Raw genomic sequence first — 25,672 nt, forward strand, 5'->3', positions numbered from 1 at the left:
AAAAATTATTCTTTCGCTGAGTCTGCTCGTCGGATTGAAGCAAATATCTTACCTGTTCACATTTTGGCGTTGCTCGAAGTATTCGTACTCCGTGTCCGGATATGGTAGATTGTCATCCTCGTCTTTCCTGCATTTTCTGCCGCATAAATAACCGGCTACAAAGCCGACGAACAATGCGGCCAGCGCACCCGCTACTACAGCCATCACGAGAGTTTCCACCGAGTATTGTGGAGGAGGCGTGTCAGCTGCGGATACTTCCGGACCTGCAAATAATACCATTTCAATTACATACGATAATGTAAAACGAGAAATATCGATCGACAAGCTGCGTACCTGAATTGTCCTGTTCCTCGTCCTGCATAATATTGATGATTTCACCGCCGGGACTGTCCTTATTCGGTATGGAGTCCTGCGGAAACTTGTTCTGATTAGCGGAAATGGCGCCGACGCTGCCGGCGTCTTTGTTAAGACTCTTGCTCGCCGGGCAAGAGGCGTGCATTCCGGTCGCGACACTCTGCAAGAACCTGCTGGCGTCTGTCGCCGCCGGGCCGACCAACGCTCTGCATTTGTTCTCCACTTTGTCCCAGGCGCAGTACGGATCTTGCAGAGCCACGCATTCGCTGCACGACAGTATTCTATCGCTGTAGCAACGATGAAGTCTCAATGCCTGCACCTGACTATCAGCAATAACCACCAACCGACCGTCCTCGAGGCCGTCGCCCGCCTGCGAGGCTCGAACGACCTTGATGCCGCGAACCGGTACTGTCGGTGGGAACGCCTGTATCTCCTCGATCACGACTGGACTAACTTTCTGATGAGAATCGGCAGACTCGGCGTTTACCGCTTTAATCACCTTGCCGTTGTCCGTGCCGATGAAGAGAACGTCATAGGTCTTGCCGCCCGGAGTCTTCACTTGAGGATCCACGGCGATTTGAGTGAATCTGTAACTAGATTAGAAGAATCATGTTATCGATATGCCTCTTTCTCCCGACCTATATCATCGACGTATAACACACGAGACGACCAATTTACATGTTGTGATTCACTCGCTGCGTTTCGCTGTACTACGAAAAAAAAAAAAGGTCCGTAGGGAAAATAAAAAGCGTTTATCAACGTCGGGCATACAGTAATGTAAACCGCGCACTCGCATGGATGGAAAACACACGACGCGGTGATGCGCGATGAAAGCTCCGAAAGCATGGCTCCGTGCGCGCCTAGTTTGCGTTCAATTTGGATTTCGGCTCGCGGCCGAAATCTCTCGGCTTTCGAGCGATTTTCACTTACTGGAAACTGGTACGTATAACGATCGGCTGGCCGAAAAAGCTCGGCACTGACTCGTCCATCAGTGAGTGCGTGTTGATGAAGTTGAGCGTCAGGTCTGGCAGTGTGCGCGAATCGTTGGTGCATTGACCGGGCCGCGGGTCTGGCACCTTCGTGTCCTGTACCGGTAACCAATTGGAGTTCATAGCACTCTGCTCTTTGAAATTGCCAGCGAAGGTGTCGGCGATATCCTGCAGCGAGAACGCGCATACCGCCGAGCCGCTTATGCTGTTCACCGGTGTTGTGAAGGTGCCGTAAATGAGCTGGGCCGATGTGCCGCCGTATTGGCCCGAGATCAGCTCAGTCGTTGACTCTGCGATCGAGATATTTCTTAAATTGTTTGGAGAATGAATTTCCTTGAAAATACAATGCTATATACAGTGAAAAGAAACCTGTGCTGGTGTTGGAAATGATCCACTCACGTTCTTGTTAACAGTTTGTTGTGTGTACCATATTTTCACATATTTGAAATTTGTCTTAATTTGACGTAATGTGATTATGTTATTTAGATTATGTTATTTTATATTGAATTGATATTCAACATTTCTTAGTGACACAATTTAAAGATAAATGAACAAATAAATAAAATGTAAAAATAAAACGTTCTAAAATGTAAATTCTAAGGTAGATGAATAAAATATGCATTAATTTAACATATCATAAATGTTAATTTTACTGAAAAAAATACGTTTCCATGGTTTGTATACAAACTGTGTCAGCGTTACCTTCTTGTGTTTCTTCTTTAAATAATATTTGTTACCTTCTAATATATCATATTCATCTTGTGTTGAATTAATACATAAATTTGAGGGGATCATTTAGGACACGTAAGATGTATTAAATTTAATATTTTTCCAACAATGTATAGGTATTATACTTAGAAGACAATGGGGGGCGATATAACAAAGAACTCACATAATTCAGCATACGAGCGATACATATATCTGTCTACTTACGTATCTCGTTAAAGTAGAATGGGAAATCTCCAGTGACGGAACAATTGAGACGCGACTTCAAGAAGGACGTCCACCTGTTACGGAAACGATGCGGTCCGCCCCGGTCGTATTTACAGACTCGCGCCACGCGAGAGTAGACGGCCTGTGAACACGAAAATTGCGTCTCGTAAATTTCACCGTAGAGAGCGTAAGGCGAGAAAATTTTATTTCCCTCCCTCTACTTCCCAAAAAATGTGTCACGAGGAAAAAGGACGAGCGAATGAATGAGGAAATCTAGTTTTCAGCTTTTACGCGCGCTATTAAAGTGACACGCACGTTTCCGGGTGGCACAAAGCGTCGCATAAAGATTGCCGCGAAAACTTCCTGCGCGGAGCAGCCTGTACGAAATTTACCGTACCGTAACTTCCAGAAAAAACGCGATTTGCAAAATACACTGTGGAATATACTGCCCGTAAAGAGGATAAAACGAGTGCGGGTGATTTAGAGGAGAATTTATCGTGACCTGTAATTAAAATAGAATTCGCGAGCGTGTACTCGAGCACGTAAACGAATATAAAACGGGAGGAAACGGAACGCTCGCGCGATTTCGAAGATCTCGGAATGATTTATTGTGCCCCGTCGAGATTATAAATTTATTCCGGGCCGCATAAAATTTCACTGCGACGTTCGCCCGCGGGAGGAGCCGCAATCTTTATCCATAATACCGCGCGTCCCAACTTTTTCCTCGCCTGGATTTATCCCTTCGCTCGCCGTAAAATTATGCGTCATTATCAGAGAGCACGGAAAGCCTGGCTCCGCCTTTGACAATAAGTCGAGCTTCGACTTAAGCTTCGTCCACAATGAATCCGACGCTCATAGCTCTCACTGCCGCAGGCACGGCACACCCGGAGACGTTCGCTTATGTGTGTAACGAAGAGGAGAAGAAGTGACTTCTAAAAGCTTGATCTTCAATGCGAAACGACGGGCAAAAGAAATCGTAATCGCCTTACTCGCCATTAAAAAAACGTCCAGGTAGAGTAACCGGCGCGACTGCGAACTCGTTTTCGCGAAACTTTCGCGCGTATTATCCGGATCCGACGCGAAACTTAATCTCATCCGACGTGATTCTTCCACTCTATTGTTATCCGTTGACCGTGCGCTAATTCGCCGAACAAAATATTGTGACGGGATTTTTATAGTCGCGAGCCAGGTCCTTTATCATGCAAATTTCGATTCGCCGTGAAAAGGCCGAAATATTAAATCGTACGCGTGAAAATGACGCGACGGAAGTTAATGCTGTTTAAGGGGATGCTGTGTGGCATCATTTGTAATACCGACGCATTTTGTACTTTTTCATTTTCTTCGTTTTCCTTGTACAGAATAAAAAAATCCTTCTCCAGAATAAAAGAAAATACGCAAATAGTTATGGGAAACTACAAACCTATAAAACCAAAAAAAAATTGTAAAAATATATATATATAAACTACAGTTTTTTGTCATCACGTAGGTTATTTCTTCACATGATATAAATAATTCCAAACATATATCCAACAGAGAAATAGATTCTCCATATTTAAATAATATATAAGGAGATATAAGAAACCTTCAAATTATTTTGAACCTTGCAAGAGAAATAAATAGAAAAATACGATCTGAGTGTAGATAACTTAATGTTCATGTGATATATAGGATACAGGAGAGCAAGAAATGTACGTAATGCGTTTCTTAATGTTTTACTTAATGTACGTAATATTTTGCTTAATGTATGTAACGTTTTATTTGCAATTAACAAATCTATTTCATCGATCAAGTTCAACCGTGGCTCTAGCATTCCCTTAAACGAGTATCGCTTTCTTTAACTGCACGATTGATTTTTATCAGACCAACGCGAATGCGTACACCGCGATTCCACAGTGCTCGAGATTTTCAAAAGACGGACATCTCCGTTTACGGCGATATCCAATAATTGCGAGCTACGCGATTCCTTCCTCTGGAAATTTATGTGGGTGATATATAGCGACGATTAATTGCCGACGATTCCTTACCTTGCCGCAATTGATATATTCTACAGCGGTCTCTCTAAAGAAGAAGTAGACGAAGTCTCCTTGGGACATGGAGCTCACGAAGTTCGGTGCTGCAATTAGAATATGTAGCCATTATTACTGACTGCTATTGCCAGCGTACACGGCGATAGTAAATGACGTCATAAATTCCTCTTATAAATAAATGAGCGTAATAACCACCTACTGGAACGCAATCGATGGTGTGTAATAAAGCAGACAACGCTCATACAGTACCCGGAAAATAAGGGGTGGGATCTCGCCGCGATTTATTTAAAAACTTCTATTTCTACTTGACGTCGCGCGATGAACATTAATTCTCGCGCGTTCTCGAGCGGCTCAAAAAGTTAAGGCAACCGAAAGTACAGTTATTTACGCCGACTAACGTTTCCCTTAATTGTGCCATTAATTTCGACAAACGCGGTAATTAATTGGGTGTAATCACCGGCGATTAAGTGCATCAAGACACACTCACGTTGACAAACGACGCATTAGGCCAATTATTAACGCTCGAAAATTACGTACAACTCCGCTGTTGACAGTCATCATCCCATCGGTAAAACAACGGACGCGAAAATGAATGAAACCGTGAAGAGTCGGACGCGTGACTCGGACGCGAAAGTTTAATGTCGACATCAAAGACATATAACATCCAAGTATACGCCATCGCCAATAAGCCGGCTACGTGTAAGGAGCCCTTTTATTTTCTCTCGGTTATTTCAACGCCGTCGCCCGGTAAAACGCTGCCACCGTCGTCGCCGTCGTCGCGTCGCGGTTCCGGTCGACCGTCCGATAAAGTGGGAAAACTTTATCGATTTATTAACTTGACAGGGTTTTCATAAGCTTCTTAGGATTCATAAAGTAATATTAATCTCGCCACGCCACGTAGGTATATCCGAACGACCCGTCGCTCTCCGCCCCATAAATTCTCCTCGTTTTACCCAACCCCTTAGCGAGAGAGCTCTCTCTCTCCTCCAACTCTCCTATCTCTTTCTCTCTCCCTCTATCTGTCGTCGCTGGTTCGCTTCCTTCCTTCCTTCCTTCCTTCCTCGCTTCCTTTCCACCTCGCGTCCCACGTCGCGACTTTAACTGCACCTCCGTGCCCGAGACAAAATGCTGTAGAAAATTCGCGGTCTTTTCCCGGGGCCTTTTCCCGAAAGGGAAACACTTCCGTCGTACTCCCCGAGTCTCACCTTTCTTGAACTCCCTCCGCGACCGATTAGAGAAAAATGCCTCTCCCAGACGACGCGATCCGTCGTCGTTTCTCCGCGTCTCGCCGGGAATCATTCGTCCGGAGATTTTCGATTCGCGATTTACCGAGGGAGCGACGATGGAGGTGAGGGGTATAGAACGGCGGCGGGATAGAATTGAATTTTCGACGGACGGAGAGAAAATCAATATTGTCCAACGGGTGGAGAAACTTGATTAGCGCTCTCGTACACCGTTCAATTAAAATACCCCTGGTGGACTGGAGGCCCCCGTCGTCTCCGCCTCGAGCAAAGTGACGTATCAATTTTAACGCCGTGACGACGAAGACGGTACTTTGAAGTTACGTATAATACACCGTAGTATAACGCCAAGAAAACCAGTTTTTAATTTATTAAATCCACAAAGGATCTCTATATGCGACGTATGAGCGGCAATGTTAGGTGAACAAAGAACTCGTCGATAACCGTGGAAATCATAGCGTGTATCAACATGTTTCAAAAAGCGCGATAAAAATCTGTTGTGTCTACAACGTTAATTAAAATCGTGTTTAAATTTCGTTAAATGGAAGAGAAAAAAAAAACGTGCGGTGTATTTTCGTATATTTTGAATATATCCAAATAAAAAAAAAAAAATATATGAAATCATGTAAAAATTCTGGACATCGAATGGAATAAAATCCCACTCGGTTGAATATGATTTAAATAATAACGACATTTTGTCAGTTAAAAGTCATAGCAGTTAGCTGACTGTGTGATATCGCGTTCCTGTTATAGACGGTCTATATTACGCGATGCAACGGGGTCGCATTACAATCTCCAGAGCAAATTTCAAGCCGATGGGCACGGCGCGTTGTTCCATCGTTACACGAGCCCGGAAGATCCGCGGAATAATCTTGGAGCAAGTAGGATGAGAGGGAGGGAGAAAGAGAGAGCTTAGAGAACCACGTACGCGCACGGTTAATCCCAGAATTACATCGTGTGGATTAGGAGCAGCAAAGGGCACACACGGTCGCGGCTACGATCGCGCGACATTTCCGCGAATAATTTTCCCGGAGCGGGCGCGTCGGATTTTCAAAGTCGACCCGGCGCGACCGAAACTTGGCGTGCAAATATTGAATCAAACTCGCAGTTGAACTTTAATGGACACGGATGTGTATTATGCGGGAGCTGCCGAGGAATTTTCAAACATTCAGACACGTGTTTATCCCGGCGGTCACCTCGTGCCCGAGAGAGATCGTATTTGACGGCGGTTTAACGAGGTCGATAATGGACAATAATTATGTCGCACCGGAATATTAATAGGATAATTTCAGAAGTTGGTAAGCGCGGTAAAACGATGTGATTAAAGTTGTGCATGAGAACGATAATAGCCTCGATGGCAACCTGACGAACTACGTGAAATATAAGCGACGCCGCGAAAAGTTTCATGCAATTCCGTTCATTCGGGAATTCCCTTTTCTTCATAGAGTATGAGATTCCGTCTGGCTTATTGATCATTTTTATTTAATATCGGATCATCGCAGTCCACTCATCATCCTCCATTCCGAAACTTCTCTTATTCGATCCTCTGGATAATGTGAATCCCGGTAACTTTCTTCCGTAAACTTCTGCAGATACTTTCGATAAATGCGCGACTATTGTCTTATTGTTAAGAAACGCGGAGTTTGCAAGGCGCTGGGACTGAGAGTCGATACAGAAACGCAAACTTTCAAGAGATACAAATAACGGGTCTTTCGCTACAACTCCTTGCAATTAGAAAGTAACGATTGAATTAATCGGATCTCGGGTTATAAGCTATCTATCGCATCCAATTAGCTCGGTCTAATTGCGATCCGATCTCGTGACTCTTAGAATCGCTATTTGCAGAGAAACCGTCTTCGATATTATCTCGGTACAACTAGAAACGATAAATAACTAAAATAAATTAATCCAAGCGTTTCCAGAATAAATATTTCATCTTATAATTATAAGTAAAATCATCATTTTACAAAAATAACGTTAGAAATTATAAAATGTCTTTTAAAATAACACTTTAAACACTCTACGTTTGATAATCCACAACTTGCCACGCTAATAATAACTTACAGTTTTCCACGATGAAAATTAATATTCGGAGTTTCGATCATTAACTACCGACTTCAAACCGCACTTGTCACCGTGTCGAATTAATGGCAAAAGCGCGCCGCGAAAATGAAAATTGATATCCCGAGTTGCGATCGGAGTTAACCGCCGACTTTCAATGTAAATCAGCAGAACGCGATCATTAAGCGTCATCAATCACCCAGGCGAGAATTGACGATTGGATTAGCCTTCTCACTCACCGTTCAGACTCATCGAGTCGTACTGCTCGGTCTGCAGTGGCTCCCTATAGATTATCGGGTCCATACCCGCGAAATCAGCGACCGTGCCGGTGTAGAGTTCACCGTCGACGTAGACGAAGGTACTGTTGTGTTGTGGATCGTACGGACACCTAGCCTGACCGCCCTTCTCCTTCACAATTGTGTAATTGCCCGCGTGCACCGTATAATCACGGCACATGGGCTTGAAGGCGTTGGTAGCGCACACGAAGAGGTTGTTCGGTCCAGTCTTCACGAGGATACGAATGTAGTTCTGGCAGTTTTCCTCGGGCGTACCTTTCACGACACACATCTTCACGTCGTTCTCTGTCGAGTACCAGGTCAGCCTCTGCTGCTCCGTCAAGTCGGTCAGACTGAGATTATGCACGAGATTTCTAAAATAAGATTATAATAGTTAATTGATTATACAATTGACTGTTAAAAATGAAGATTCCTTCACGGAAAGGACGGTTCTACTAAAGTAAATAAATAAAGTAAATATTAAATATTTAAGTAGATCCGAAAATTATTTTGTTTGAACCATCAAAATAATTATGTATTATAGAAGTTTTAAAATTCTAACAACTAATTTAAGCATTCTACATATTATTTTGTAAGATAATGAACTACTTACATCTAAGTTGGAATATATCAAACTTCTGTGACAAGAATTTAATTGCAATCTCAATTGATGAAATTTTTGTAAAAAGAATGTCCTCTTAAAAATCTTCTTTAAATTCTAAACTGACATGGTCACCAGTATCTTTCGCATTATTACAAGTACCAGAGAAGCAAAAGGACTCTAATGTACGTTAGATGGAGGGGAAAGAGTTTCCAAGTTGTAAAGTTAGATGCCTAAAGTAGACATCAACGGAGCGGAGCAAGGCTGTCTGGTTAGCACGGATTTAGCTGAGAAAGCGGCGCTTGTGAAGTTTCGGCAGTCGATCGTTAACTCTTCTTCATTAAGCACTCCGCCGTATGCTTAGAAGCACTTTAAAGAGGAAGAATCTCTCCGCGCTCGGTGCTGGTAACGTCGGCTGCGCCGATCGGATTTTGCCGACCGCAGAATAATCGCGAGGTATTCTCATATTATAAGCCCGACATAACGAGCAAGAAACAAATTTTCGTATCATCGACAGGGTGGCACACGGCGGTCGTGATGGCGGCGGCGGCGCTCGGCAAATCGGCCGAGCAATTAGTGTAATCCGATCAATAACGAACGAGCCTGGATATATATCAGAGTTCATTCACGCACAATGCATTTAATCTGTGTACGACCTGATTATCGCTGCTTCTGCCGACTGATTTCAACGTTGGAACAGCGTGCATTCAGCACACACGAAACATGAATAGATTTATCTGCGTGCACGCTCGAGAATCCGAAGGAGAAAAAAGAACAAAAAAAAAAAAAGAAGAAAGCGCGCTAATCGATCGACTGAGGACATAATCAAATCGTTTGAATACATCCCCTAATGACGAAATCCAAAGCCCGCATTTATATAGACATATAATTTATACGGGATACCTCAGAATTAACGGACAGAATTAGAACTAACTGCGGGAACGGATTCTATAAGTGGAAATAAGAAAAAAATGTTGTATGAAGAAATGCTACTACAGAATTACAAAACATTTAAACGGAACATGAAACGGAATTTTCTATTGTGCAGAATATCCAAGTGTGTTTCGTGTACGGAAAGGATTGTCTGTTAAATTCTGAGACACCCTGTATTGCGTCTACAATTATTTTACATTATATTCTTTAAATTTTAATACGATACTGTGTATGTTTAGCCCCACTAAATTTCTTGTAAATGAAATCTCATTCCAAGAGAGTGAAAATGCAACCACCTTTGAAAAAAGTGAAAATATTTCACTTCTTGCAAAAAAGTAACGATCTTTACTCTTTTTAGAATGAAATTTCACTTTTTTGGAGTCATTTTCACTTTTTTTTCAAGAGTGATTGTATTTTTACTTTCTTGGAGTGAAATTTCACTGTAAGAAATTTAGAGTGCATTCTTCATGAGTAACTTTATTGTACTTGTAAGAAATTTTATAATAAAGATCAATACGCAAAAATAGTATTACAAAATGTTTGATATTACGGACAATAAATATTCAAGTTTAATTCATACATGACTCAATAATCGATTGAATATATCCAACAGTCGTGTTAATGTGACATCTATTGTTATATTTGACATGATTAATTATCTCATTAGGGAATATAGTGCTACATAATAATTTTTGTTTACGTACATTCAACGAAATTGATCGTTTATTAGCTTTTAATGAATAAAACATATAAATTGCGACATGTTGTATTATATTAAAGATATTTTTCGAGACCTACGCATTTGTTTAGTGATAATACCTGTTCTGATACCTCTTTACAATGAATATTAGAGAATGAAATTATTATACAACTTGGAGTACAATACCGATTAATAATGCATTTTGAAGGCTGCATACAATTGTGATACGATTAGCAGTATCATTGTCAAACAGGAAATTAATAATGACGACGTTTCAACAAATCCATGATGATACATACATATAATTAACTTTTACGATTAAAATGATCATTATATCTGTTAAAGTCCATTCCAGGATAACGATCAATGCATAATTTAATGTAATCGCAATGAAAAATCCGCATTCTTGGGCAAGCGGAGATTTCGCGAATGTTTTCCACATGCCACCGCACACAAAGTGCCGCCGGCAGAATTCCAAATCGACTTTAATCAAGAGAAGTCGGCTAGGTCGGATTAAAAAATATTCTTGCATTGAGAAAAATTTCTGGTTGAAAATGAACGAGCCAAGAGATTCAGATCATATCAATCAGAATTCTGGTCATCAACTAGAATTACGATAGATTCAACGAAAAATTTCTGATTCTGATTTGTCCATTTTTTATTAGAATCCCAATTAATGCAACCAATGATTTTTTTTTCCAACGTGGGCAAGTATTCAATTTACGCAATGAAACGAGTTTACACGTAATATATAGAAGGAATTACACGAATTTTCGATCTGCTTCGTGATCACCGACGATCTCGGGCGCTCGTGCAGACAGTGGCGCAATGATACGTCGGAAGATGGATAGGTGGGAGGACCAAGAGGAGACTATAGGAAGCAACGAGAGGCGAAGGGAAAGAGGAATAAGAAGAAGTGGAAGAAGAAGAAGAAGCGGCCCTTTAATTAAAGCACTAGCTTCAAATGAATCCTCTATTTACCTTCCGCCGACCATAAGATAGTTCCCGTCCCTGAGCACCAACCGAAAGTAGTCTGTGTGCGTCTCGTTTCCCGTAAACCTGAACACATCCTCCGCACCTGGAAAAGAAAAGCAGAGGAAAGGTTTCGGATTAGTTTTTGTTCTATCGCTTGAAAAGTGGAATTACCTTATTCTATCTAATTAGCCGTCGACGGCCATCGACGTTGCTCTTTTGTGACAGTCGACGGTTCGTCCTCCCCATCCCACCCCTCTTCCCTCCCCCTCCTGCCGCCCCGCCGCGAAAGACTGGAAGCCGGCTTTAATAAGCGTAATAAGCTTCCTTTTGACCACGGACTCGATGAACAATGCTGATCGATTATTAGCGAACTAACTGTGAGCAGTCTTTCTTAACTTCACTAGTTGGAAAAAAAAGAAGACGATTCCATTATTCGTTAATTATCTATCGGCCACAATTCGCGAAGTTGATGTTTTGTACACTTTTTTCAGTGCATTAAAATCGATTGCCGAATTCAAGCGTAACATGATTGAATAGCTACTGCAGGAGGATTGACGTAATGACACGTACTGCAATTTCGTTATACTTTACTACATTCAAACCTCGTGAATTTTGTACACCGTATTTCTGCCCACACAAAACGTTCTTTCGGACAACGAAATAGTCATGTTCGACATCTGCGAAGCGAAACGTTAATGAACGCCTCACTGGATCCCCGAGTGTAATAAGCAGAAATTTCCGGGGCAATCAATGGCGATCGCAGCAATCTCGGATCCGGTGCATGCAATTCGGGACATATGCATAAATTGCTTTGCTACACTGACGACGCGCAGCATATGTAGCATGCGAGAAAGCAATATGAGTTTATTAAATATTAGTGCGTCATATGTGACGTATAAAAAGAAATATGCCCCTCAATAATAATGCTTTACGATAACGATAAATAGAACACGATAAATAATTGTTTTTAACACATGTTTCTCATCAATGCATCTCTTAATTTATTTTCGAACATAGAAAATGTGCAAAAATGGTACGAAGTTTTCATGTCTATATTCTAAATTCTCTAATATCGATGACATTAGAATCGATCTTCGATGCTCTTTCTCTCTCTCTCTCTCTCTCTCTCTCTCTCTCTCTCTCTCTCTCTCTCTCTCTCTCTCTTTCTCTCTCTGTTTATAAATCATTGCATGTAGAACGATCATTTACAAATATCAATTAAAAATTCTCTTCGATTTCCAGGGTCATCGATCGATCGATATGGGAACAGTTTGTATAATTAAAAGAGTAATTATCAGACGATCCCATATCCTGGATGTCACTCAATGTAGACGATCGGACTCGTGCATCCGGTAACTGTGATTCAGGCCAATGATAAGAGATGCACTTAATGCATCCAATCGCAACAGCAACAAGAAATGAGGGCAACGATTAAACGGTCCATGTGAAAACGGTTGTTCACTCTTTTGGAACGGAAACATTTTGATTTCTATCTTATTAATTATTATGTAGTAAGTTATTCGTAATTTCATCACGAAAAGTGACAAAAAATCAACTTCATTATTATGCAATGAAATATAATACAAAGCACACTTATTTAAATAGTTTGTCGGCTAACTGCGACTGAATTTCGATTACACTATAATTTGAAAAGCGCTGCAACACAAACATAAATGGTTATATAATCTAGCTAATTGCGCCATATTTAAATGTAATTAAACGTCCGCATTTGAACCTCACTTATTGGAATGCGTATGATAATTATTCCGGGCTTTGCACATTCAACTGCCACTCAATGTCAACCACTGAACCACCCTCTACCTGATTTATGTAATTCGAGTCATGGATATATATATATATATATATACACACACACATATGTGTGTGTGTGTGTGTGTGTGTGTGTGTGTGTGTGTGTGTGTGAGTGTGTGCGCTGCAAGTAACCACTCAGCTACTGACCATATAGTCGCAATTGTTTATTAAATAACATTTAGAACGAGCCAATCGACCATTCGAAACGATATTTAACAAACATTTGTAACTGACATTTTTAATCGTTATCTACTATCTGTTATAACATGTTATATGCGTACGAACAATTATATGTCCTAAAAGCATTTATATATAGCATTTTCTATAGATATAGATATTTTCTGGATGGCTATATTAAACTCTTTCAAGCTCGACGATCGGTTATCATTGGACACATCAATACCAATCGATTTCAATGAGCGGAAAGGAGGCGCACTTTTCGCATCCAATACATGCAATTTGGGTGAAATATAGGCAAACAACAGTGGTAACAGAAACACTGCCAATGAACGGATGCAATGCTGCAGCAAGCTATTATCGAAAGCATCATACGTCTTGCCGTAGAAACGAATTAACGTCATGCTGTCGGGCGTTACATTCGTGCCGCTTGACCGTGGCAAGGTTCGAGAGAGAAGAAGTCAGATGGATGAGCATCTAGCTGATATGGAGAGACCGAGGCGAGGGTGACGTGTATAGAGGAAGAGAGCGAGAGAATTGGACGCGCGATGGATCGACGGATAGCTGGATAGAGGCGTCCACTGCCTATCCTCTTTCTCTGATTGCCTTCGAAATTAAACGAACCGGGTGTGTGTCTCGTAACTGCCATCAACTCCGGGATTCACTCGGTTATCGCTTTCCAAAATTAGCCGTTCGATTCCAGTCGCATGTCACGCAAAGTTGTTGAAGAAGAACGACTCGGAGGGGATTTCAGTAATTTCGGTTTGCAACATATCCATCCATGAAAAATCGAGTGAAAATTGCACACGAATAGATAATTGGAGTTACGACAGAAAAAAATTTGTAAGAGACCATTCGAGATATTATTAAACGTCAGTGATTAAACGTAATTTTAGATTTACTTGTGGTGGTAATAAAATTATATTATACAACTCTCATGACTGTGTTCCGTGATTTATCAACCTGTTAATACTTTCGTATGTTCTTGGTACATTAATTAAAGACTTGGAATATTATTAATATACGTATAGATAAATAACCACGCGTGAAATTTTATTCAAGATATTTTTGTACTAATGTAAAAGAATATTACAAATGCTAAACATTTGTCTTGATACATTTTCAGAAATCGCAATGTATATAGAGACTGGCTCTTTAGAAACGTCATTCTTAGATACGATCAGTGAAAACTTTCGATTGAAAGGACACGCAATACGAGCCCCATTACCGTAAGAAATTCATTCTAGCTCTTCGCCCTTTTCTCCGTCGTATCTTTTGTTCCGTCGTCCCGTCGACGAATGGTGGAACTTCGCATCTGCCAGCCATTTGCGGTTAACGTCAAGTTTCGAGCAACGAGAGACGCTCTGATATTCGTGAAAGCCGATACAAAATACAAGCCACGGACATGTATCGGCTTTCACGCTGCTGCCAGCGGAGCACAAAAACTTGTACTACGGGATATGTACACTGACGGGAGAATTCATCGAGATGATGCTTTACTCCGCAAATAATTATTTATAACAAATATTAATATTATTTCTACACACAAATATACATTTATACATATATTAAAAATTTCCCAATACAGCTGTATTTTTCAATATGTATTTTTAAATATTTTTTAATATACAAAACGATTAAATTCATCTCATAAATTTAATAACAATCTTTATAGAACCAATAACCGAAAGCCAATATTTCAGCAAGGAATCGAGCCGAGAGATACAATCGAAACCGCTCCCGAGACCCGAGAGCTGTGATTGTTCCTCGAATGCTAAAAAATTGACCAAAGTCAATACGGTCTATATCGTCCAACCTCCGGAACCAACCTCTACAAATCACATATATAAGTTCCTCGGAGCCGGCAAGTGCCGCGATTCGAAAATATTGAACGTGTCCAAAGTTACGACTCGCCCGTCAAACTTCGCAGATCGAAGTTCTCCGGAAAGCCCTTTCGCCGTGCGAGACGTAGAGGTAGAGGTAGAGGTTGGAACAACGATTGGGTTAAGAGGGAGGAAGAGGGAAAGAGAGGCATATTTATCAAGTGTTCTGAAAGAGAAGGGAGAGAAGGACCGGCTGTTTCACGGGGTAAACGATGGCGTGCGAATGTCCGTGACTGGTGGGCGGATTGCTTATCAAGAAAGACGGAACGGCTCGTGAAATGGCAATTAAACGCACGATCGTCCCTGTGTTAAGATCGGGCCACTCCTGCGTGTCGACGTCGATCACAATGGACGCCTGCGCATCTTCCGTCAGTTAATCCGACTGACGCGAAACGGTGCACGTGTCGCGGTTAAATGATATGGGTGACAGCCAAGGCAATTTGATGTACTCAAGATTGGCGGTTGCATTCGGATCGATGTAGCTATCGGTAACGGAAAAGTTATGGATTATCAATTCATTGATAATTACAAGCCGTCACAAGCATAACGAATAATACGGACATGTTACATTCATATATTGAAAGCTTTGTAGATGTATATTCGCTGCGTTGACAAAAAAGCAGACGCATCTTAGAATTAGCAATTTTTCAGTAGAGTATTTTTAAAATGCTTAGTTGGAATGTTTTAATTAGGATAGTGAATATACAATTTCATATTCTTTCCATGTTGTAATGTATTCAATTATAATGTCTTTCAATTATAACGTATTCGTTAAAACTACGTAACGAGTTTTCAAAATTCGAATACGGTATTCCCCAGTATAATGTGAATTTCATCTCCTATTAGAGTTGTAATACTTTTTCATACACGTATTATAAATAAGCTGCAAATATGAAGTTTTTTTTCCCAGAAAAATATATTGGTCTTTAGATTAAATTTCCTTTCATTTTAAAAAATGTTAATTTTTTTGTTCTTTTTTTTTCAATTTCACTTTTTTATTAACACACAGCGAATTAATAGAACTAATTGACTGATATCTTCGTTAAATTATTATTAATTTTAATTGAATTTATTAAATATGTAAGCTTGTAAAATTAAATAAATTTATCAGAAATTACATAAAATGAAAAATCCATATTTTTTACTGTCAATCTTTATCTCGATTTCATAAAACTACAAAAAAAAAGGATATTTCACTAGAATCATCATAAAAGCATATATGAGCTGCGCTGTCGCAATATCAAACATGGTATCGAAATCGGGGACATTATTGCGCGGTGGTGTCACATCAACTCCGATTAAGAAACGTACCGCATTATTGACACGCAGTCAGTACGAGTCGCGTTCTGTCACGTGTTGCCCCGAACGCACGTCAGTGCACGCACGTGTGCCACACGCGACAATGCAGGAGACCTAATTTCCGGTCTCTCAGCGGCGTGCCAATTGCGATCACGACGATTGGCAGTCATCAACTCTTCTCGCCCTCGGAAGTACGGATTATCTCACGCGGTACGCCACACAAGTGAACGCAAACGGGGACCAACAAACCAGTTGGCTACGCTGGTGAGGCCCCTTTCGAGTGTAGCGCCTCTCTCGACCGAGAGCCATTAAAGTTTCGCACGTGCCTGGGGTGCCGTGGTACCGGGGTGAGTTCGAGACCATTATTTTTTAACGGCTTCCCCGTAGCTCTGTCGATTCCCTTTCGGCACACGTATACACACGCATACACGAAAGCACTCCGAGACCTGAGTTCAACTGTGACTAATGAACGATACTGTCAACCCAGCTTACCTACGGCGTTTTATTGCAGGTAGACATCGACAGAAAAAACGCGGCTTAAGTCGCACTTTCGGGCGTAGCATTCGCGATTAAACTCCTACCAACGCGTTCGCGCTGAAATCCGTTCAAGAAAATATCGTAAAAATTCGTTCAAATTGGATAGAGTCTCACCTCTAAAAACATTAGGTTTATGATCGCTTCAGGCGCTGTGTCGGATGTGATAAATATTGCAAATCTCGCTCCAATTCGCCGGATCACCCTAACAATCTTACTAGTGAGACCGACCTGGTTTCCTAAACACGCTTAATAAATTTATAGCTAAAGCGAGTTTTCGAGTACGTCTCATAGCTATCATTAGTATTATTATAGCGATAACAATAATTAAAAATAGGATCATCCAAAATATAAATTGTGCAAATTTGATTCAATGAATAGAACATATTATCGATATCTTTTGTTCAAAAGCATTCTGGAGTTAAAACAGTCTCTTCATTATAATTTAATTTCACATACAAATATAGTAATATTCCTCTCCAGACACGTGTACTCCAATATATTAAATTTTGCATGTTGTCGCATTTTTAATAATATGAAGAACGTTTCTTCTTTTATTAAATTAAAAGCTGGATTTTTATGTATGCTCAACACGTCTCGATTTACATCGGAAAACGTGCGCGATGGGACGTCCAGAGCCAGCTTTGCGAGAAATAGCCCAGCCTGTGGAACTCTTACTATTCTCTCGGACCGCTATGCGAATGTCCCTTTACGCGCGGTCTACGTTGTGTTAGCCGAGCCTGCCGGGTGCACTTCAATTTCGTTGGGACAACACGTGGCTTCTTCTTGGGCGAGATAATCCCACGAGAGCTTGCGGAAGAGAAAAGCTGGACGGAAAAACGAAAAGCGCGGGACAGCGCGGCTGAAAAATAAGCGAATGAAAAATTCAAATCGGCTAAAACTGATTTTCCGAGACAAGATAATCCGGATGGAGCCAATACGAAGAATGTTAGGACGAATGGATGTACGAAGTCTTCGGAGATGGAAAAAAAAATCAAGTCCACATAGCTTGTAATTATTAGTCAATTCAAATAATTTTACATACAAAGGAAAGTTTTTATAAACTACGAAACTTGATCCACTGTAACTTTGAACGTTTCCAGATTTCTGAAGATAATTAAAGCAGAATTGAAAATACGATATAAGTGATCCCAAGTCATTGTAGAATAATCTATAAAAACAAACGGTTTCTCTGTGAAGAACATCGTGGAACTCGAGAAACACGGAGATACAATCTCGAGCTTTTTCGCAACTAGCGAGATCGATAGCGAGCGTCTCGAGAAATAATTATTCACGGCGCGAGAGAAACTAACGAAGGAAAAAGTATCTCTCTCCAGCCCCGAATTCTAAGAGCCGTAACGAACGATTGGGCGAGACAGGCGAGAGATAATATTTCCTTGTCCAAGAGGAATTCGCGAATAATGACGGATTCGCGACACGTTCGTAGCCAGGGCCGAGGAGCAGAAGTATCTCTCGATTGTGTCTCTCGTTAGCGATGTAAACTACGAGAGGACAGAGAAAAGAATACGAACAACGATGACGAACTGCAGCTATTTTGTTTTATTGTCTGATAGGAGTTAGGACAGAGCTTAGAGCTTAAAAATCTACGAAAAGTCCCATTTCCTTTTTATCAAAAATAAGGCACAATATTATATCCGCAAATATATTTTTTAATCCTCCGTCTGTGTGCAATCATATTTCTACCTGGATCATATTTCTACCTTTCTCCTGAATCTTTTTTGTCCAACCAAAGTTTTTTTACTGTTCTAGTCTTTTAAAAAAGTTACTTTTAAATATCTCTATTATCAAATATTTACATTTTTATTACTAAATATTTTTTAATTTAAATGTTAAAATCTTTATTTAATAAAAATTGAAATTTAAAAAATCAGGATTTTAGGAGTAGGTATTATAAAATTTCATTTGTGCCAAAAAAGATTCAGATTGCAGACGGAGGATTAAATATTCATTTTTTTTCGTATATAATGATAATTAAAGTAGAAGTTGTGTCTATTTTAAGAGCATAAGGATAAAATAAGCAGGATTCTTGATAAGCTTTCACAAAAGTCCGAACATTCTTGCCTGATCACTGATGAACGGAACGATCACCTTCGATGGACACCTGACGATATCACGATCGAATCAGATCGTTCCCGATAATGTCGCGTTACACGGCGAAATTACACGCTCGATAACGTGCCGTTTCGTGTCCAGAACGACTATGTGGATGCAGCGAACGCCGTAAGAAAAGAATGTGAGAAGACGAGAGGATACAGCGTACCGGTGAGCAAATCTCAAAAGCAATCCGAATCACTCCTAAATTAAACACGCGACCGTAATCACGTCGATCTTTTCAATAAGAGATTACTCTCATCGGAATTGGAATGCATCGTCGATACGCGTGCATTGACCGGTGCTCTCGAGTGCAATTCGAACGCAGAATGCTGAAGCACCGGAGCTTCCTCGGATAATTACATTGGATTAGAACGTCGTAGAAAGACCTTTCAAATTAACAAATAATAGCTTTAATGGCGAATTTAATGGCGAATCATCAAAATTCGGCCAAAAGCACAAGATTGCAATTTCCATTATGATTTCTCCGGAATTTCGGTGCTCGTCTAAATTTTCCGGAACCGCACAAGTAGAATCACGGGATGTTAAGAGGGATGTCTACGTTTCTTACGAGCACGCTACTTGCCTCCCGGAATGCTACATTGTGCGTTCACGCACACGGTAAGATTTACACTTTGAACTATATTCCCCCGTTACACGATGTTCTACGCGAGCCGGAAGGAGGGAGACGTGGCGCCATGGAAGATGAAGGTTTATTGCCAGAAGAAACGCAGACGCTACCGCGCGGTATTTGCCGGGAAACATCTAAAAACGTGTAGTGTAACGATAAAGTAAGGAAACCTTGGTCCATGAGTTTTGAGCTATGTGTATTTATCGTATCTAACGTTTTCGCGTAAATGACAAAAGGAAAAGATCAGGAAAAAAAAGATGGAGTAAAAAAAGATTTCTTTTCCTTTCTTCCCTTCCTTTTTATATTCGTACAAAGAGATGCAACATCGATCAGTAAATACTGGCCAATCGGGAGCACAAAATCACATTTAGAATAGAATTCGAAGCAAATCACTGCACGGAAAGAATGGTTTTTTTCAAGTATTTAAAAATTCAGCTACACGGTAAAAATTATTTCTCGTTACTTATTTATTTATATCTCGTTGTCGAATTTTGAACATTAAGAGTCCTATTACTTCAAGTTTTTTATTCTAAAAATTTCGTATTTGCCGAAAACGATTCACTCAAGTCCTTGTTAAATTTTTATGATGAATTTTTCAACATATGTTAATGAGTATTAATTTAACGTAATGTGATTGTGTTATTTAAATATAGTTTTAAAAGTTTATGTTAAATTGCTATTCTTAATGTCAAAATAACACAATTGAGGAAGCAAACAAATAACATAAAAGTAATGTATTTTAAAACATAAATTTTAAAATAAATGAATAAAATGTATATGTGTTCATTTAACATATAAACATTAATTTTACTAAAATTAATTTTACTAAAAAATATGTTTCAACGGTTTGTTTACAAACTGCGTTAGTACTTTTTTTTGTATTTATCTTTTTAGACAATATTTGTGTTACGTTCTAACATATTCATCTTGTAAAAAATTAACACATAAATCTGAATAGAGACATATGAAGTGCATTAAATTTAGTACAAAATTTTCAACGTTATATAGATACAGATTTAAAAATAATTTTTTTAGACCAATACAATTTAGATAGAATGCTTAAAAGTTGACGATGCTATTAAAAGTTTTAACATTCACCACAATATTAATGTAGCAACCAGACTCAGCTTCCTGTATTATTTTAATGGTGCAACGAAATTATTTTCAGATCTGTCTAGTAAAATTTTTAGATATTTTACCAAAGCCATTCTTTCTGTGTGAGAAGTCGTGATTCAATTGAAATATAATTAAAATATTAAGAATCAAACCAATTCTAGGTCAGTCGGGAAAGATTCAACTCGCTCAGAGTAATCGAGGACACTCACCGAGGTAAATACAGACTCGCTCCGCGATAAAGTCGCGGAGCACGAACGGAACGAGCATTATTGATGACGTAATTTGATTTCGATACGTTTATCCACGGGTAGAATCGCTCCTCGGTGAATAAAGCACGCGCGTACAAGCTAAATAATTTAGCGCTTGCTGCTTGTTACACCGCGCGCTTATTTTTCAATACGCTTTCCGTCGGCTCGTGCATTGCTCTCTCGGGGAATATATGCGCAGAAAATGCGTTACATTAATATCGCGTGTACACAATTCCACGTTAAATTTTGCGAAAATGACAAGAAATGAGCTGGATTTTCCGATGGAGGAAAAAAAAGAAATAAAGACCGAGAGAGAGAGAGAGAGAGAGAGAGAGAGAGAGAGAGAGAGAGAGAGAGAGAAATCAAGAGAAGAAAAGAAAAACAAATAATTTATAGTAAACTCTTTGTATAAAGGATATTTCTGAACGGCAAGTTATTTCACGGCTGTATTTAACTGCCTTTTATCTCTCTATCTTCCTTTATGATCGCTCTTTCTCCGGACGTCTCTTTCCGCTGTGTCTTTAGAAAACTTGGCAGAACGTCATTCATAACTGACGAAGTTTCCCGGTTTAATGTACAAACGCTGTGCCAGCGATGGAAAGTGGAGCGTGCCGCGCCCGCCGTGCCGGTCAGCAACGGAAGTGCGGAAATTTAAACGGAGTCTCCGTTGAAAAATGACTCACAAACAGCGAGTAAACCGTGCGGGGCGATCCGAGGGAACGTCAAGATCCTTTCCTCAAAGCTCCACTCCGTGTAATAACCCTGTTTAACGGCGCCGCGCCGCGCCGTGAAATATGCCGGCGTCTCATTTGCGCCGCTGCGCTGAAACGAGAGAATATTTTTTCTGCCTCATTCATTTACCGCGCGGGTGTAATATATCGTTCGTTGCATCCGGGGAAAGAACGAGAGATTGCAGAACGCTGCCACGCTTCCACGCTTTGAGACTAAACAGTTTTTTAAGCTATTTGTTCGCGTCAGTTTTACTCTTAACTCCGCCGGTCTCTAATTTTTATCTCGATTGTGAAAAAAAGATCTCCCATGTATATATAACGAGTACTATTACATTAAATAATATTCATTAATTTATGTACGTATCGTATCAGTCATAAATAAATGGCTGAAATAAATTTGTTATTGTCAATCTCAGTTTTAATTATTCAATAAATATTGTAAGTTGATGAATAAATGTGTGAAATAAACAACGAATTATTATTTTAACAATAACACATAAGAATATTGTGACGTTAAATGTGTTCTTTTCTTCTTTTAAGATAAATTATGTATTTAAAAAAAATACACAATAAATATTTTCTTCTTTTAAAATACCTGTCGTAAGTTATATATTAAAATTAATATGCAGATCAAAAGATTAAATTACATCTATTCTATATTGTGATAAAGCGATAATTGTATTATATAAAAAAATGTTTATTCTTATATTTAAAAAAAAAATTAAATTTTAATAAATATTTGCTTGAGTAGTCCTAAAGAAATATTTATGTAACGTAGACATAAATATTTATTTGATACACAAAAAAAAATCATTAATTTGATTTAACTTTAATTTTTTTTTATTATTTTTAATTGAGTAAATATTTATTTAATGTAAGTAAAATTTAGTTTATTTCAAGTCCAGTTCACTATTCAAAGAAATGTGTATTAAGATTTAATAAATTTCTGTAATTTCGGTGTACTAACTAAAAAATCAAAAGGCCAAGTGCAGTTTGGCGTTGCACTAGCAAAATCAATTGCATGAATCGAGTAAGGTCTGGTATCGGAATCTCTGGTGTTATATATATCGGGTGACGCGGAAGCGAACCTTGCGTAAGTCGAACGATATACGTCACTCGATACGTTGAGGTACCGAATCGCGTATCGAGTTAGGTAAGTGGATTTCTCGCATCGATACATTCGCGTTACATAGCATTGCACTTCCCTCGTGTTAGCTCATGGAAAGAGCCAAGCCAAATTGAGCCATCTACTGTATCAGCCATGCTTGCGTTCTCCGCTTTTGCGGGGTGTCTCGGGTTGCTGTAAAAAAAAAAGTTACGTCAGCGTAACGCGCATATCCGGCGCCAATGTAACCCCCGTAGAATTCTGCACCCTTGTCGTCCCCATTTCGTTAAGTATCTACGTGGTAGGAAAAATCTCGCGTTCTTCTCGCAGTAACACGCTTGGATGCGTTACATTATCGTCGGAGAATATGAGTCGCGAAATTCGTAAAACTTGGAACACGAAAATACGGTAATACAATATAATAATATGCGTTATGTTACATCACGTAATATCGATCGTTATTCATCGCACATTTAACGCTTAATGTGGTCATTTGATGCCGAATACAGTTTGCTCAATGTGAGATTTCGCGATTCGACATCGAAATGAAACTCTGGCTGGTTATATTTAACGTTGAATGCATAGCGAGAATTTGAGTCATTATATTATATGTATATTTGTATCGCTACTATCAATATATATAATTAATAATTAACATAATTTTCCGATAAAAATATTTGTTATTTTATTACAGAACACGAATGTAATAATTCCTATCAGTTTCAATATTTATAACAGAAATAAAATTGTATATATATATATATTCGCATAACATGTAATTTTATAGTATAATTTTTCACGTATATCATGAGAAATACTTTGCCGATAAGTCTCGTCACCGCGATTTACATTAATTGACAATTGACCGCAAGCTATCAATTGTTCGTGAAGCTATATCCGTTCGATCAGAGTGCAGATAAACGTAAACGTTGAATTAATCATTCAAATAGGATATTATTCACCAATAATATTCATCGCCAGAAGGAGGAAGATTAAAGTTAATCGAAATGTGCTGTCGACTGAATAAACAATGACACGGTCTAACGTTAGGATGTTACATGTCCAAAATTAATATAATTTCTATAAAATATAAATAAAATTTTATGTTTTGCCCAGAAAAATTAAACGCAATATAAAAATCGTAATTATATAAACATGAACATACATATATACTTTTTATATTAATTAACACATTCTATAATCTAATATAATAACTTTACCTCTCTCTATTTACTACAAAGTCAATATAATATATGTATTAATATACAGCATGTGATGAAGCAATTAGGCTAGTCGTATATCATACATATATCTAGTTCATCAAGTGCACGATATTACACAATATATATTCGCAAAAAGATACGTCTAACTGAGATCAGATTAACGTGATCGCAAAATTCTGCGTGAGATTTTAAAGCGTCACTTGACAAAGCGAATGTATCAGACAGTCGATGAATAAATCTGAATGTGATTACGAACCGACAAGCTAATCCGATCGGCATAGTAATAATTTATGGAAATTGTACGGTAAAATTTACCGGGCCGTCGTAATGTAGCGGGTAGGCGCGTAGCAAAACGGACGTGTCGGTAATTTTCTAGCAAAGTTAATTCGTTGGCAAATGAGCGGACCAATCTGATTAGCGCGTCCGCGGCATAATTAGCGAAAACTTGGGCGATCGACAGCGATGAAATTTTATGGAACGGTCATACCGCACTGCCCGTTTACGTTGGTCGTCGCCAAACAGAATACGAGTATCGATCTCGGGGACGATATCGCGACACGCGGTATAATTTGATTTTCGCGCGGAATGAAGTTATGATAACGCATAACGCAATACCAAACCGACTGGCCGGTAGTTTTCAGGTCAGTGAGATACGAATTTTACATCGCGCGAGCAGATACGGCCGGTATTTGTCGACGCGAAACAAAGTGGTTTTATGCATCGACGCAGCTCTTATCGACTCTCCATGTCTATTTTTTAAAATAATCTATCGGGAACAGTCAGCATCGCTCGGCTATTGCCTTTAACGAAGTTGCAATGTCAATCAATTTGCTCTCTGAGTACTCACGATCGGGATTCACATACCGAGTTGCATATTTATCGGTTAACGATCACTCGACACGAGTCACATTGCAAACGCATCGAGGATTCGTTGAAATATAACGAAATTCACATTTCCAGGTTTTAAGTATTAGTACCTGCACATTGGTATGCAACCGAATTTCCAATCATGAAAAACGACATTAATGTTAGCCTTGAGTGACGCTTATGGGATAATATAATTCCCTCTACGGGCTTTTTATCCATTAGGCATTAAGCTATTCGAAGCTTCTTTCTTTATTAGATTCGCGCAATAAAATTATATAGATACCGTTCTTAAGCTTTGTGTCCACGATGCTATCGGCTCGAGTTCTCGGATAGAGAAAGAATTGATCAATTCTTTCTCTCTCTCCAAGATCTCGGACCAATTTTTAACATTGTAACTTTATCCATGAAATATTTTATTTATTATACTTATATGTAATTTGTGCCATATTCCATATTATTATTATCATTATTATTATATCCAACATAAAAAAATTAATTAAAGACAAAAAGATCCTTTTTTAAGCGTTATACAATAATCGTAAAATTAAATAATTCGGGTAAATAATTCGGACAAAAGAAAAAAGAAGATATTTAAAAAACAAATTCAGCAATATTGATTATATCAAACTATCGGATATATAGTTTTTCGTTGAAATTACCTATCGCGAGTTTAGCTTTATCGATTGATAAAGTGATTACTCGTCCTATCCTTACCAATAAACCAATATATGTGTACGTTGCGAAAACCAGCGGATCTACAAACAATCGCGATCGGAGTTCGTAATTCTCACGAGAGGTTTTGCAGTTTTACGATGTGTTCCCAGCCGTGACCACAGTTGTTGAAG

General features: G+C 39.3%; 1 protein-coding gene across 3 annotated transcripts in view; it reads right to left on the minus strand.

The window, feature by feature from the left end:
- The window catches only part of Sema1a (semaphorin 1a), a 213,263-nt gene that overhangs the window by 15,768 nt on the left and 171,823 nt on the right, over positions 1–25,672 (minus strand). For all 3 annotated transcript variants that reach the window (XR_015544197.1, XM_011054761.2, XM_011054760.2), the window contains exons 2-8: positions 11,096–11,192; positions 7,845–8,254; positions 4,301–4,389; positions 2,277–2,418; positions 1,285–1,633; positions 334–947; positions 53–263 (exon numbers count right to left, since the gene is read on the minus strand). Coding sequence is in view for 2 of the 3 variants with exons in the window: in XM_011054761.2 (XP_011053063.1) it covers positions 53–263; positions 334–947; positions 1,285–1,633; positions 2,277–2,418; positions 4,301–4,389; positions 7,845–8,254; positions 11,096–11,192 (1,912 nt within the window). In the remaining variant the exon portion in view is untranslated. The remainder of the gene's footprint in view (positions 1–52; positions 264–333; positions 948–1,284; positions 1,634–2,276; positions 2,419–4,300; positions 4,390–7,844; positions 8,255–11,095; positions 11,193–25,672) is intronic.

The sequence above is a fragment of the Acromyrmex echinatior genome, chromosome 2 (genome assembly GCF_024713525.1).
Source record: "Acromyrmex echinatior isolate Ae372 chromosome 2, ASM2471352v2, whole genome shotgun sequence".
NCBI lineage: Eukaryota > Metazoa > Arthropoda > Insecta > Hymenoptera > Formicidae > Acromyrmex > Acromyrmex echinatior.